Here is a 13,024-nt window from a genome sequence, read left to right on the forward strand (position 1 = left end):
GAAATTTAGTGACTTCCTCATATTGTTGTGAAAAGCAACAGATGATGTTTACTATTACACTATTAACAATCAATCTAATTCAACATCTTAGTTGTTTGAAAGGTAATGTTACATACATTTGACCTTCTAAAATCATGTTTAGTTAAAAATCATTTAATAGCATTACGATAAGGAAATGAACATCGAATTATGTTAACAACATGTGCAGAACACTTAATATATGGCATCAAGATATAGGAATTAGGATAAATGGAGCAAAATTGGTATTAACTTTGGTAACTTGGAAGTACAACAAAATCCGAACCACCACCCTCACATTTGTTTCTTCAGTAATCTAAGGTCTTAAAACATAAGGATAGGTGCCCAAAACATAGCTCATACAGAAACATTTTTCTCTTTCTTCGCCAAAGACTCCCCTTTGTATTCACTGCCTGCAGTAACCACAAAACCTGCTCCAACCTGAATCAAGTTTGAAACTTGAGTATTAACAATGACAACAATAACAAAACAACACTATAACAATGGCAAAACCTTGATCGAAAAGACAAGGTCGACTGCATGAACTCAAGTTTTGACGAGAGACAAAAGGGGGAAATATTAGTAAGGCATAACGGTTACAGGCTTAAAAAGATTTTGCTTTTGGAAGCCTAGTACATCGGTATGGTAGAGAGGAAAATTTAGTTAACTATGTAATTTTAACACAATTCCGTCAAAAAATCTCAGTCCTCGAATCAAACATAAGTGTTGCTTATTACACGAGAGGAGACCGTGGAGTAATAATCAAACCATCACATCCCGTAACCCTAATGCCATCAAATGGCTCGCCTTTAGGAAGGGTTAGGGGAGTTCAAATGTATACAACCTTACTGTTGCAAATATAAAATGTCACCAACTTCACGTAAATAACAAGAGCACATGATTTAATGAACCACTTTACTTTGCTACATCATGCTCCAAAACAGAAGAGCTATAAATCTTCGGTCCATCAAGAATAGAAAAATAATAACTAAACCATCAACATAGAAAATACGATAGATTGGAAGGCATAAAGCACAAAAAAGACAAAGGAGCTTTACCTGGCAGTCTTTTAGAACTGCTCGCTCTTGGAGCTGTACGTCACTACAAATAACAGAACTCTGTATCGAACAACCATCGGCAATGGTAACGTGGTCCATAACCACTGAATTCACAATCTGAATTTAAAAGAAAAAGTCACTGAAACTATGTCATCTATTACACGTATAACGTAGTCAACTAAAAAAGAGCATTATATAGAGGAACGACCCAAGATAAGCAACATGGCAAGTTGGCAACATAAAGAAGCTCGGTTTTTTAGAAAACAAATAAGTATACCTTCACATTTGAACCTATGCGACAATGGCGGTCAATGACAGATCGTTTAACACTACATTTATCTCCCAATTGTGAACCTTCACCAATCACACAATGTGGTCCGACCTAAATGGAATTCAAAAATATCGATCATGTAATGGCATCAATCAAATGATAAACATTAAATGGGTCAAGGAAAACAAGACACATTTCTTGGCAAATAAAAAAGGAAGGAAAAAAGACAAAGATAACCGATCTTACAGTAGACTTTGATCCCATCTCGGCAGAAGGATGAATAAAGTTGTTGTGGGCAGAGAATGGGTATCGCGATAGATGGCTTGCTTCTCCAATAACCTAGGAAAATTTAATAGAGTTCAGGTCAATAAACAAATCAAAAGTAGTACACTGTCGATAAAGATACTTAGTGGATAGTCTCACATCACGATTGATATCACAGAAAGCTTGAATGGAATTCAAACGTGCACAATACTTGTCGTTGCTGGCAATGTAAACACAGCATTTGTGGGTTTTTCTCAGAGAATGAGCAGATCCATTATGGCCTAATGCGTACAGCTCATGGAAGCTCGGGGTAGAGGCATTAGCCAAGAGTTGGGACAGCATTACTTGGTTTTTATGTGACGGAGAGACCCTATTCCCATTTTCTTCTGCTTGTATAGTCGCATTTGCCAAAACATCTGATCGCTACAGCATTTCATTAAAAAATTATGAATGAGGACGCTTGTATAAGCTGCGAAGGCAGGCAAGACAAATCTTATGGCAGATAGCTAACTCACCAGCTGTGTCCGTACAAGATAGGGCAGCACATCCTGCTGTAGGCTAGTAAATTTCAGATTCTTATCGAGAACTTCTTGAAGAACAGATCTAAATGAAAAAGAGATAAAGATTATGTGAGGGCCAACTCTCAAAAGTATTAACAAAAAATCATACTACTCCGACAACCCACTCTCCTCCCAAAAGAAAAATGGATAAGAGAAAGAGATCGAATCTGCAAACCTCTTGAATGCATATAGATGGGCATCCATAAGATCAGTTCGGATCTCCATCTAAGGCCACAAAAGAAAAGGAGAGTTATAACATAAAGACTCAGTGTCACATGATCACTAATCTCCTTCCGAATTGCGAATCGAAAAAAGCGAATTATGGTCGGTTTTTGGCCATTTTTGGGCAAACTTGAGCGAATCACGAATTAGCTAGCTAATCATGCACAAACAAATGGACATTAACGGAAAAATAGAGAATACTGACACGAGGATCAAGCAAGAGAATAATGACAAAAAAATAGCAGCACTACAATTTTTTTAGGCCATAAATTTAAGTAGGTGGCAATTTTTTTAGTCCTAAGGAAACAAGTAAAATACCTGGCCTGCGGCACGTAGTATGCTCTTTTGAACTCGCATATCTTTATTAACCTCGGTGCCTGCCAAGAATCGTCCAGTACTAAGGAAACGATATAGAAAGAAATATTTCAACTAATTGACAAGTTATCCAAACAAGTAGACATCTAAAATGACACCTGCAGCTATGTGCAATAAAAACTGTTTTGTGGCATCCAACCCTACAAGATTACTACTTGCTGGTTTCTTTGCTTTATCCTTTCCACTGGACGATGCAGATTCTATTGGCCCACTAACAGGGGTGGAACAAAGCATTGCTGTCACAACAGCATCGTGTCGTCCATGAACAGCAGCTACAGCCCCCGGAGGAACATCACAAACAAGGTCGCCACTCACCACCTTTACAGTCAATTAAGCTAAATAAGAAAATGAATAATCAATGCTTGGCAGAAACTTTGCTAGAAAGCGGAACAATTTCATACCAATGACAACAGTTTTCTATAAAATAACATAACAATAGGTTAGAGTGTGATAGAAACAAAAACACCCTGCAAAAGAATGATAGTGTAGGCTGTGTAGCTCAAAAAACAAGCATACAAAAATTATCAAGAACACAGGCAAACCATACACAGAAAGCTTACCATGATGTCACTAGCTTTTAAGTGGCGGGAAAGTGTGCGCAGTGCTCCAGCAGTTCCCTTGTCCTCTGGAGCCGCAACAACCTGAAGAAAATCAAGAAATCACATAATTTATCTGTTACCAAAATAACCAGCACCTTGAAAATGTGGTTAGTTGGGTTGTGCAAAAATCCCAGATACTACAAGCATCTCATTTCCCCAACTGAAAAAGACGAGAAAACAAAAAAGAAATCAGAAAAGAAAACATTTTAGAAGACATTTTCTAGGACAGTCCATTGGCAAGGTCAACAGTACGATATATAAGCAAACGTAACCCATTAGGTAATAAACAACTATAAGTGGGCGAAGACAAACCAGCGGACCACAGCCCGCCCTCAAAGATCAGTAAAAATTGTAGTATATGTGGAATACTCGACCCAAAAAATGTTTTAACTTTGTGTTTAAGCCAAAATAATCATTTCTCATTGTCGAAATAGCAAAACTCTTCCAACACCCTCAAATTTGGTTAATCTTTCACCATCCTCACCTAAAAGCTCTATGTAGTGCTGACATGAAAATTTCCAACCCCCCCGCTTAAAGTCATGGCTTCTCGGTATTATACTATTATTCTTTAGATCAAGTGACTCAGAACAAGTACAGAGGGAGCCACTTGATTCCCATCTCCATCCAATATCTACATTAATCCGGACAGTTAGACCTCTTCCGGCTCTTCCTCAAATCCCCAAAAGTATAACCAACAAACTTCTAATCAGCCTCTCAAAAGACTTCGAGTTTGATATCTTTACTAATTTTGATCCATCTACTTCATTACTTCTTCTCCCCGTCCTTCTATAGTGGGTTTCACAATCCAGACAGCCATCACGTGTCAAGACTGTAAAACAGTGGAACACAAAGTATTAAATTAACTTACAGAAACTAGTTAGAAAATTTGTAAGATGCTCATATCTGACTCAAAATACCCAAACAAAATTGTCAAGCAATCTAATATATACGATCTTATCTTAAAAAATATATAAATTGATCCTCTTGATAGTCCGATATCCGAGTGCAATCAATGAAATTTCCAGCACAACAGCTTCAAAAACTTTAGGAGATTTCAGACAGATTATAGATGATTCCTTTACTGCAATTCCCACTGATAATAGTAAACACCAAGTATACCAACCAATTCAAGCTTTCCAGTAAAGTAAAGGCATACAAGATTCCTTCAATGAGTCGAACAAAAAAAGAGTAGGTTACTTTCAGAGACATGCTAGAATTCATGATCGATTCCTCTGTAAATTTAAAAGGAAAACAAGGTGTCAACAATAACAATGCTTACACCCTTATGATCAAGATGAAATTTAGCAAATATTTAAGGAAAAAAAGGTTGCCATAACGTGAAATCTCAAAAGAACATTAACCTTGACAGCAGCATATTGCACTTGTTTACATTTTTAATATCCTAATGGCTCTCACGCATTGCATACAAAACAACAGGCATAGGCCATTACATTGCCAACAAAATCCCTTGAAGCCTTGCTTTTCTGATAATTATGTTGCCTAGGGATATCATAACATCTGGACTATAGCCACCAAATTTACTCCTACAAGAAAATATGCTAGATAGACACATTTGACCTCCAGTATCAACACACTATCAAGCTGCAAATACTCAATCCACCACAAGGGTTTAACTCTCCTATTCCCAATCCCAATTCAGAGTTTCAAAGAACAACACATGACAACAATGTTGCAACCTGCAGTCTCTTAAACAAACTTACTACTCCTATAGTCCAATGCAACAATCAACATTCAATACCCAATAACTGCACAAATGAAATTTCGCATATCATTCAAGTAAACCAAAGTGTCCTTTATTTTGTTTTCATTATCCAAAGCGTCAAATGAGAAGAAAGCAATGCATCTTAGAATGATCATAAAATGGTACACAAAGACTTCACCTTTCAACAAGCCTAAACGACAGACTTGGGTTTAAACAAGAAACACACTTGTAGCTTCTATGTATCACGTATATCAGGATCCTTAATATCAGCAAATATCCCATTGCAAGAAAATGCAAAGTCTTTGTTTCATTTTCTTTTATCGAAAAAAGTAATGATTTTATCTGACATAAAGCAAAATCACATCCCTCCTAAGCCTCCATACTAATGATGCGTGTAAATCTTGAACTAGAGCAAGCCGTACGGCACATAAAAGATATTCTACTTCATTGCCAAGTAACTATCTTACGGGCCCAACTTATGAGAACTAAATTCTGCTTATCAAAATTGAACTACACTCACTTTAAAGTTAGAATTGAACTAAAAACATTATAACTAAATTCCATTACGTGGTGAATTTTTGAGAGAAGTGATGGGGACAACTTATTACACAACCTGAATTGAACATATTAGAACTAAAGAGGACTTATAAGAACATAAATAAATTGGTGAGAGTTCATAGCAGGCCCTTAATGCCAGAAATCTAACTAAAAGTTTATTGTATTAACTAAAGAAAAGCCAAAGTGTATCCTACAGCATCCATAAAGGGTTGAATGCTAAATATCCAGAAGAACCCAGCTAAAAGAAGACACAGTCTTTTAGCCCGAAATCCAATTTGTTGAAACTCACCAAACAATTAATTTTAATTACTTTAGTTCATCAATTCTTTAACCATATATACCAATGTCAAACTATTAGCAACATCATAAAACATCTAAATCATGCTTGGTTAATTGCAAACATAGAAAAAAGAATAAACCCCATAATTTCTAACACCATATCAAATGTCAAATGAGGGAAATCACCTCGACACGAAGACGATCAACATAAGCCCTGGAAATCCATCCTTCAACTTTAACAGCAGCATTTTCACCACCAACAACCTGAAAATACAAATAATTCACCAACATTTAATCAAATTAAAGAAAAAAGAATAAACTATGCAACCCAATTTCCCAAATAAAAATTGAACCCATTAAGCTATAAAAAAGATACCACAAAATACCCTTGAAAACGGATATTTCCCAAAATCGTAATCAATAGAAGGGAGCAAACTTTCCATACTTAAAATTGAAACAATCACATAATAAGAACATACCACAATAATATCCTTGAGATTGCTTTGTTCCAAAAGGTCTAAGATATAAGACAATACTGGGCGATTCCCAACTGGGAGCAATGCTTTGGGAACCTCCTGAAATTTACAAATTTAACAAGGACTAAAAGATAAAGGGTAATAGTCAAAATCAAAATTGGGAAAATGGGATTGAAGTAAAAGTGAATAAAACCTTGGAAACAAGAGGAACGAGATTCTTAGAAGTGCCACCAGCTAGTACAACCACTTGGAAATCCATGTCTTTGTTCTGAGTTTTTTCTGCACAAAAATGGTGGAGATTGAACAAATAATAAAGGGTTTATAGAAAGGTATCTGATTTAATGAGGGTTGAAATGACAATGGTAATCGCACTCGATTTGTGAGGTCTAGTTGGTGCAAGTGGGTTATGGTTGATTTGGATCATTTTTAATCGGGTGATGCTCTTGATTATTCTTGAACATTAAACTTTTATTATAAGAAAATGTTAAAAAAAAATGTTCAATTTGTAAGTGATTAGTTGAAGATTATTAGTGATTATTTTGAAACTAAAAACGTATATTAGATCAACTTAATAGAAATGATTTCATATTAAAATTGTCTTATTTAAGAATTTGTCAAATGCTACTACTATCTATTGATCTACATAGAAAATTAATTCAAATACAAAAAATGACTCAAAACTATAATATTGTGAACTCAAAAGTGAATTTAGTCAAACAATAATTGAATTCGAATTGGTTTCTATAATTCAAGTCACGTGATTTTTGGATCACAAATGAAAATAATTTTTCAACTTTTATCATTACAAACAGTAAAATTAATCTATTAAGTTGTGATAAATGTGGTATCAAAATTCTTAAACAATGTCTTCCCTTGGAAAATAATGAAATCAAATTGTTAAATTCTTGCTTTAGATTACTAATCCTTTACTATTTTATTTATTTATAATATTTTTATGTATGCCTAATTATTTATACATCCACTTGATAATCCATATCAATTGTCACATGAAGATTAACATATCAATTGTCAAAGTACTAGACTAGTAGCCCTCTCCTCAAGGTTTGATACTTCAAAATTACTATTAGTTCATACCAAATACTAGTACTAAAAATACCAATAAACTTCTAAGTACCAAATTTCTCAATGAATGAAACATACATTTGTAACATCCACATTCCACAATATGGATATAAGTATATAACCTAAAGCCCTATTTACATTGGGCAAAATACTATGTATAAGTAAAGATCATTAAGATTATCACCATTGTAAATAAATCATAATGGCATCAAACCCATCTATGTTAACCATGAAACAACTATAAAAGTGGCTTCCTGATCGTTACAATGAAAAAACGTATATAATACTTTCTCCGTTCTATAATACTCGCACTCGATTTAACATATCGTGTGAAAAAATATCATTATCAATAGCAGGTACAATCGAACGGAGAAGTAGACAATTAGACATGATTCAATCCACAAATTACTTATACAAATTCCAAAAATACAAAGACTATATATGATTTTACACAAATCTTTACTAGCACTCAACACAAACACAAGCTGCCCTTTGCACCACTTCAGGTAAATCAGGCCCTCTACTCCACTCCTCAGTGACACAATCAAACACTAAAACTAGCCCTTCTTTATACCCTCTACCATTCCTACCACTTCTCCTCAACAAATCATCAATACACCCCATTACTTGTATCAAAACCACCTTATCCTCCACCCCTACACAACTAAACCTCACCGTTCCGTCGAGTCGAACCTGCGCCGGCAATGGCGGACTCCTCATCCGACACCACTCTCCGAACCCACCGCCATTCTCGCCTTTCCTCCTCCCATTAAACCGCCAAAACGACAATTCAACCGCGTGGCTCGCAAGCAAGTATACACACCCCTCCGCCCCACAAGCCGCCACCACACACCCGCCACCGGGTATCGCCCGACTCCTCAACCACCCACGTGCTTCCACGTCATACAAGTCCATAGAGCTAGCACACACACGTGCCTCGGCCGCGCGTAACTCGAACGCGCCACCGATCATTAAGCCGCCTATAATGTAAAACACGCCATCCACCCCTACACCAATACAACCGTACCTCCTCCTCGGGGCGGTACCCACCACGCGCCACTCGTCCACATGGGGATCATACTCTTCCACAGCTGAAGCACGTAGGGACCCACCCGCCACGTAGATTCTTCCATCAACCACCGCAACAGCAAACCGTTTCCTAGGAAATAACGGTCCAGACCGGGTTTTGACTAACCCAGTCCAAGGATCAAAAACAAAAGAATTAGACCGGGTAATTATAAAAATCTTCCTCCCAATACCAACAACACGGGCGTGCGAGAAATCCGTGTGAAAATGTACACCCCCTATCACGACGTCGTTTTGCGGTGGAAGTTTCCAAGAAGGTTCTACGAACAAACGAAGAGTAGAAACAGAAGAGAGAGAAAACGCGAATATAGTAGAGTGAAGAAGACGGTAGTTACGACGGAGGAGAGAGAAAGTAGAAGATTGAAGCAGGTGGGCCCAACGGCGACAGACGGCGGCAATCGAAGGGAGAGTAGAAAGTGGGACCCTAGATAAGATTTCATAGAGAAGATCATCAGGAAGGGTAGCAATGGAGGTTTTTGAAGAAAATAGTTTAGTTTTTGGAGGCTTTGTGGTGGTTTGAGGTAATGGAATGATGGGTTGAGATGGGTTGTTTGGGTTTGGACAACAAGATTTGATGAAAAGTGAGAATTGGCGTGAATTACAAGTGTTAGTTTCTCTCTCTATCGCCATTGATGGAGGTAAGAGAGAGAAATGGAAGCTTTTTTCAATGGAGGTGAACAAGTTGGATGGAGTGAGAATTGGATTCGATTGGGAGTGAAAAAAATGAAAAGATTTATAGGTGGTTGTTTATTTTTGTCGTGGATTACTAGGTGACTAGGACTAGAATGACTAGGAGAATTGCCTTTTTTGTTTTTTTTTTTTTAAATTGAAAAAATAATTATACAAATTTAGGAAATATTTGCAATGATGCAAAAGATTTTGTTCTTCATGTTCAAGATTTGGTCATGGATAAATGTATGAATCTTAACTAAAATAGAATTTTTATAATGTAATAAAATACACTTTGTATTAAAATTAAATATCGATAAAGTTGCGTAAACAAAAAGGGTATTAAACAGAAATATAAAGAGTTAAGAATGAGAATCATGTTGAATCTAGCTATGAGTTTGAATCGATTTTAATCCAAGAATTTGAGTTTAGTGATTTGAAAAAATAAAATTTCAATTTTGAATATGTGTTCAAATGGTAAAAAGAAGATTTAAGTTTAATTTCGTATCTAAATTTGATTCTAATAATTAGTTAATGAAGTATTTACTTAAAATCCTATTAATTTTTACATTGATTACTCTAAAAAATTTACGATCATTAATTTGTCTAAAAATTAAACTTAAATCACTTAAATCTCTTTTCTACATTTTTAATATTCCCTTATATTTTCTACATATTATTATTAAATGGTGAACTTTTATTTATTCCTAAAATATTTTTTCTACATATTATTATTGAAAGATGAATTTTTATTTATCCGTAAATGATATATATAGCCCTAGAGTTACATATAAGCCGTTATCACAATTTATATTTCTTTATATTTCTTAGAACATATTGAATCCAACAAGTTATTAAATTCAATATACATTACAATTAATAATTTTTGATGCATAAGCACTAAGCACTAAATACAATGAAAATTTTTCCAAGACCCTTTTATGATAATGCTATTGATAGAGTCGTACTTATGCTTGTCTAACTTTTTTTTTTTCATAAAGTTCAATTGAAAATTTGGAAAAAGAAACATTTGTTGAAGATTAAGACATTTATTACAACAAAAAAATAACATAACAAATTCCATTATTATTATTATTACTATTATTAGTATTAACACTTAAAGCACATCGTTAAGAAGAAGTATAATATAAATCGACAATAATTAATTAATATCGCTATTAATTGTCTTTTCACTAAATTATATTTTTCAATCCATTCCAGTAACCCACACTTTTTAACTCATACCCCGTATGTCTAACGCTAGTGACCTGTTGTACACTACTCTCTCTGTCACTAAGGAATTAACACAAATTGTATATTGCACAAAGATTAAGAAATGATATGAACATTTGAGCCATGTGAATAACATTAAAGGAGTGTTGAAATAAATGGATGAAAATAAAAAAGTGATAGGAATATTTTCATAAAGGAAAATTACAGCAAAGCAAAAGAGGACTAAAAAAAATTAATGTGACAAACTCTTAACAAAGAGAGTATTTTAGTGTTTACTAAATCCATACAAGACATATTCCTTTCAATAACACCATCTAGTACCATTGACTAAATGGAGCTTAAAGCTTAGTAGATGTGCCCTTGAATCAGCATCAAATAGAAAATAAATTGTTTTTAAGTACAATATAAATATTTGATGAATAATAAAGCGAGAAATTGAATTATATAGATAAAATTTTAAAAGTTATAATATATAGATGATTTTAAAAAATAATGGTGCATTGAAAAATACTGTAAAATATAAAAAAAATAATAAATAATGCGAATTAAGTGTTTCGTTTCTATAAAGATACTGCTAATAATGTCTAATGTACTACTACTAGTGGATGTGACTGATGTCGGATTAACCAATATGTCAAAGCTGATGAGATATAATAGAAAATATCAATAATTCAATTATTAGGTAAGATTAGCGCTCATACGGCATTGCATTGTAATTAAGGTGTATTAGAAGTATATTCATACTTCATGGTACATAATACATATGATGTATCCTCCAACATTTCAATTACGTGATACATTATAGGAACAAAGTTTTCATAAAAAAAAAAATAAAAAATAACAAAAACAATAGAACTGAGAACATTTCTTCTTAAAGAAATTCGGATTTAGAACACTCCCTTTCTCCATCTCGTATCACATTTTTAAATTAATAGGCAAGAATAGATTAAAAAAAAAATAACTAAAAAAATTAAATTCAAAATATTATTTGGAGAAAATAATACTTGTTATAACTAAGATAAAACCCAATTATCGATCCTATAATTAAGATGGTCTTTGATGGAGCCAATAACTTAAATTTGGATTCAATATATATAATCATATATTATACTCTAAATATTAAATAGTGTTGCATGCATGCAGAAGCTAATGCAACAATAAACAATACACCTTTTTCCAATCAAATGCATGGAATTATAAATTGTTGATGAACCAAATAGCAACAAAGTAATTAATTAATGTATCCAACTTTGAAAACAAAAGGATTGCAATTAGAGAATTAATAAACATATTAAGTAATATGATTAGGTCAAACATCTTGAATAATGTAAGTTTGGTATATTAATTATATTGGTCCAGTCAAATTAGAATTTATTAATTCATAAAAAAAAAAAATATTATTATTCATCAATTTTTACCGCTATAGAAACATCAATTTCTCCTTAAAATCCAACCTTATAAACACTACTTGATTCCAATGTTCAAATCAAGACCACTCAATTGACGAGAATTTGATTTGATCCAAGATCTATGATAAGTCATTCATTTAGATTTAAAGTTGTCATATTGGAACATGCTTATGACAAGTAAATAATATTATTATAATGCTCTCACTCTTCAAATTAGCATAAAACAGTTTTTATGAAAAAAAATATACATATTTGGTGATAAATAATAATGAGATTGAATTATATAGATGAAATTAAAAGAAATTATCGTATATGATTTAGATTAAAAGAAAGTGTTGAATTCATTTTTAAATATGAAAATGATGTAAAATAAGAAGAATAAATAATTCAAATTGAGTGAGATTGAGAGAGTATGATTCGATCTCTCTTTCATCATTAATTATTATACTGCTATACTAAGACTCTCTCTGTTTAACTAAATTTGTTGCATAGGTATTTAGCGGGAAAATAAAAAAAAACAAATGCGTTAGGTATTTTATTAGAAAATGAGAAAAATGTAAATTAAATACGTAAATGAAATTAAATAAACTGTGTGGCCATAGCCAAAATAGAAATATAGAGTACATAAACGTAGTATAATTAGTGGAGTTTGTCTTGATAAATCACAGTTATTTGTTAACTTGATAAATCACTCTTATGTGGCATGATATGATAGGGAAGGTATTTTGAGATTTTCTTTTTATCTTTTTATATTAGTGATTTATTAGGAGTTTTTAACCATTAGTGTATGCATTATATTTGTCAATTGTTATAGGAGTATTTATCTCATCTTGAGTAATGAAGAAGTACTCCATTACTGATATTAATTTGTCAAACAATATTACGGATGCAAAATCAAGATAAGAAGTCAAAAAATGATTACTTTTGTAATTATCAGCCGAAAGATGCCTATAAAACCATTAAATGTAGAACCACTTTGCGTACAAGGGAGGCATATGAAGCTAAAATAATCAACATTACACAATAATGTACAAGTAATATCTTATGGAAACATGGCTTTTTTAAAAAATAAAAATATTGATAATCACAAAAATTAATAGTAGCACTATTGTCATCAATTTTATTTCAATAACTTTGACTC

The 13,024-nt window shown here is 33.3% G+C and overlaps 2 protein-coding genes across 2 annotated transcripts; both read right to left on the bottom strand.

Annotated features, from left to right (window-relative positions):
• Positions 1–234: 234 nt before the first annotated feature.
• LOC130797070 (uncharacterized) lies at positions 235–6,844 on the bottom strand. The gene is made up of 13 exons (XM_057659551.1): positions 6,597–6,844; positions 6,407–6,502; positions 6,114–6,191; positions 3,329–3,409; positions 2,867–3,086; positions 2,712–2,770; positions 2,347–2,396; positions 2,127–2,214; positions 1,771–2,034; positions 1,594–1,686; positions 1,354–1,458; positions 1,077–1,193; positions 235–459 (listed from the first exon to the last, which is right to left on the bottom strand). The coding sequence occupies exons 1-13, from the start codon at positions 6,660–6,662 to the stop codon at positions 376–378; spliced, it is 1,401 nt and encodes a 466-aa protein (XP_057515534.1). The 5' UTR covers positions 6,663–6,844; the 3' UTR covers positions 235–375.
• Positions 6,845–7,507: 663 nt separating this feature from the next.
• Positions 7,508–9,300, bottom strand: LOC130797071 (F-box/kelch-repeat protein At5g26960). The gene has a single exon (XM_057659552.1). The coding sequence runs from the start codon at positions 9,200–9,202 to the stop codon at positions 7,949–7,951; it is 1,254 nt and encodes a 417-aa protein (XP_057515535.1). The 5' UTR covers positions 9,203–9,300; the 3' UTR covers positions 7,508–7,948.
• Positions 9,301–13,024: the final 3,724 nt, after the last annotated feature.

Source organism: Amaranthus tricolor, chromosome 12 (genome assembly GCF_026212465.1).
Source record: "Amaranthus tricolor cultivar Red isolate AtriRed21 chromosome 12, ASM2621246v1, whole genome shotgun sequence".
In the NCBI taxonomy this organism is placed as follows: domain Eukaryota; kingdom Viridiplantae; phylum Streptophyta; class Magnoliopsida; order Caryophyllales; family Amaranthaceae; genus Amaranthus; species Amaranthus tricolor.

Coding starts and splice junctions, on each gene's coding strand:
- LOC130797071 (XM_057659552.1), bottom strand. CDS start 9,202: ATGGCGATAGAGAGAGAAACTAACACTTGTAATTCACGCCAATTCTCA.
- LOC130797070 (XM_057659551.1), bottom strand. CDS start 6,662: ATGGATTTCCAAGTGGTTGTACTAGCTGGTGGCACTTCTAAGAATCTC. Junction 2,035..2,126: donor ATCTTGTACGGACACAGCTG/GTGAGTTAGCTA, acceptor GAAATGCTGTAG/CGATCAGATGTTTTGGCAAA. Junction 1,194..1,353: donor GCATAGGTTCAAATGTGAAG/GTATACTTATTT, acceptor TTTTAAATTCAG/ATTGTGAATTCAGTGGTTAT.